The sequence below is a fragment of the Carlito syrichta genome, unplaced genomic scaffold (genome assembly GCF_000164805.1).
Source record: "Carlito syrichta isolate Samal-C Ts95f unplaced genomic scaffold, Tarsius_syrichta-2.0.1 Scaffold303236, whole genome shotgun sequence".
Taxonomy (NCBI): Eukaryota; Metazoa; Chordata; class Mammalia; order Primates; family Tarsiidae; genus Carlito; species Carlito syrichta.
Window position 1 is genome coordinate 292275 of NW_007247332.1, and position 2033 is coordinate 294307.

At 56.0% G+C, this 2033-nt stretch overlaps 1 protein-coding gene across 1 annotated transcript in view; it reads left to right on the plus strand.

Moving 5' to 3' along the window:
- The window catches only part of RDH8 (retinol dehydrogenase 8 (all-trans)), a 6900-nt gene extending 6265 nt beyond the window's left edge, over window positions 1-635 (plus strand). The window contains exons 5-6 of the mRNA XM_008058172.1: window positions 143-326; window positions 420-635. Coding sequence (XP_008056363.1) covers window positions 143-326; window positions 420-635 — 400 coding nt within the window. The remainder of the gene's footprint in view (window positions 1-142; window positions 327-419) is intronic.
- The last annotated feature ends 1398 nt before the right edge of the window (window positions 636-2033 follow it).

Consider the following 2033-nt stretch of genomic DNA (forward strand, 5'->3'; position numbering starts at 1 on the left):
TGGCCGGGAGCGGCCACTGCACTCCAGCCTGGGCGACCGAGTGAGACTCCAACTCAAAAATAATAATAATAATAATAACAATAAGGACACAAGGGGGCATCCATGGCTGGGGCATCAGCTCACCACCCTGCCTGGCCCCCAGCATCTCCCTGGTGGAGCCAGGCCCGGTGATCACTGAGTTCGAGGGGAAGCTGCTGGCACAGGTCTCCGCGGCTGAGTTCCCGGGTACCGACCCTGACACTCTGCACTACTTCCGGGACTCCTACCTCCCGGCCTCCAGGGAGCTCTTCCGCTCCGTGGGACAGAGCCCCCAAGATGTGGCCCAGGTAAGTGGAGACCCAGGGCCCCCAGACCCAGTGCAGGTGTGTTGGGGGAGGGGCCCTCCCCGGGTCCCCAAGCTCAGGGCTCCCCCCCCACAGGCCATCGTCAAGGTCATCGACTCAGCCCGCCCACCCCTGCGCCGACAGACCAACGCCCGCTACACACCGCTGACCATTCTCAAGAACGTGGACCCCTCAGGCCACCTGTACGTGCGAACCACCCACAGCCTCCTCTTCCGCTGGCCTCGCCTCCTGAACTTTGGGCTCCGGTGCCTGGCCTGCAGCTGCCTCCCGGGCCGGGTTCGGCCGAGATGAGGAGACAAGAGCCCTACCCTCCCTCCCCGGAACAACCGGGCCCCCTAGTCCACACCCAGTTCGGAGGGCCACCTGGACTCTTCATTCATTCATTCTGTGAACTCTGCCTCACCTGCTCTGTGCCTGGGCAGGCCAGAACCCCCCGGAAAGGCCTCAACTTCCAGGCACAGACTTCACCGCTGACAACGCTGGGAGAGAGAGGGGGCCCTGGTCCCTGGGCTGAGGATCCCAGAGCTGAAAGCCCAGAGCTGAGTCTGGGAAGGCACGGGAGGCTTCCTGGAGGAGGGGACATTGTCGTGGGCCTTGAAGGACAAGACAGATTCTGCCTCATTCACCCTCATGACTTCAGAATCCTGGGCCTGAGAATACAGTGATTCATAACTAACCTCCTCCACCCCACACACACACACACCCAGAGCTCAGTCAACCAAGGACTTTCCTGATCACACACCCCCTCAGCAAAATGTATCTTCACATGTAGCAGCAATGCAAAGATATTTTTCCCATTAAAAAAAAATATATATATATACACATATGCATATATATATATACATACACACACACACACACACACACACACACACACACACACACACACATACATACATATATGGCTGGGTGTGGTGGCTCACACCTGTAATCCCAGCACTTTGGGAGGTGGAGGCAAGAGGATTGCCGGAGCCCGTGGGTTCAAGACCAGTCTGGGTCAGGTGGGCCTCAAACTCCTGGGCTTAAGTGATCCTCCCACCTTGGCCTCCCAAAGCGCTGGGATGACAGGTGTGAGCCACTGTGCCCGGCAGGCTTGAAGTTTTCGTTGTCATTGAAGTTCCGCCAGCACCCTTGAGAGCCAGGTTCCGGGTGGGGTTTTCCTATAAGCGTGGCTTCATCTGCCTTGCATCCTTAGGAGATGAAGTCAATCATTGACTCCCAGATCACAAGTGAGTAACCGAGGCTGTGGGGAAGGGAAGGACTAGAATTAAGCCCACTTCAGTCCAACTCCCAAGCCCCTGTCACCCTATCTCTATGCCAGTCTTAGGAGTCTCTAAGGATTCTTCTAGGCAAAAAGAAAATGAATTCAGGGCCCAAGAAAGAGGTCTCTCTGAGTCTGTGTGGAGACTGTGGAGGCTACCACATTGCTCAGGATTTTCTATCAAATCAGTTCCTTCCTCCTCTCTCATATTGGGTTTAAAAATAATGTTGGGCCGGGTGCAGTGGCTCAGCCTATAATCCCAGTGCTTTGGGAGGCTGAGGTAAGTGGATTGCCTGAACCCGTGGGTTCGAGACCCACCTAGCCAACTTGGCGAGACCTCAACTCTACAATAAATCAAAAATTAGCCAGACGTGGTGGCATGTGCCTGTAGTTCCAGCTCTTGGAAGGCTGAGGTGGAAGGATCGCCG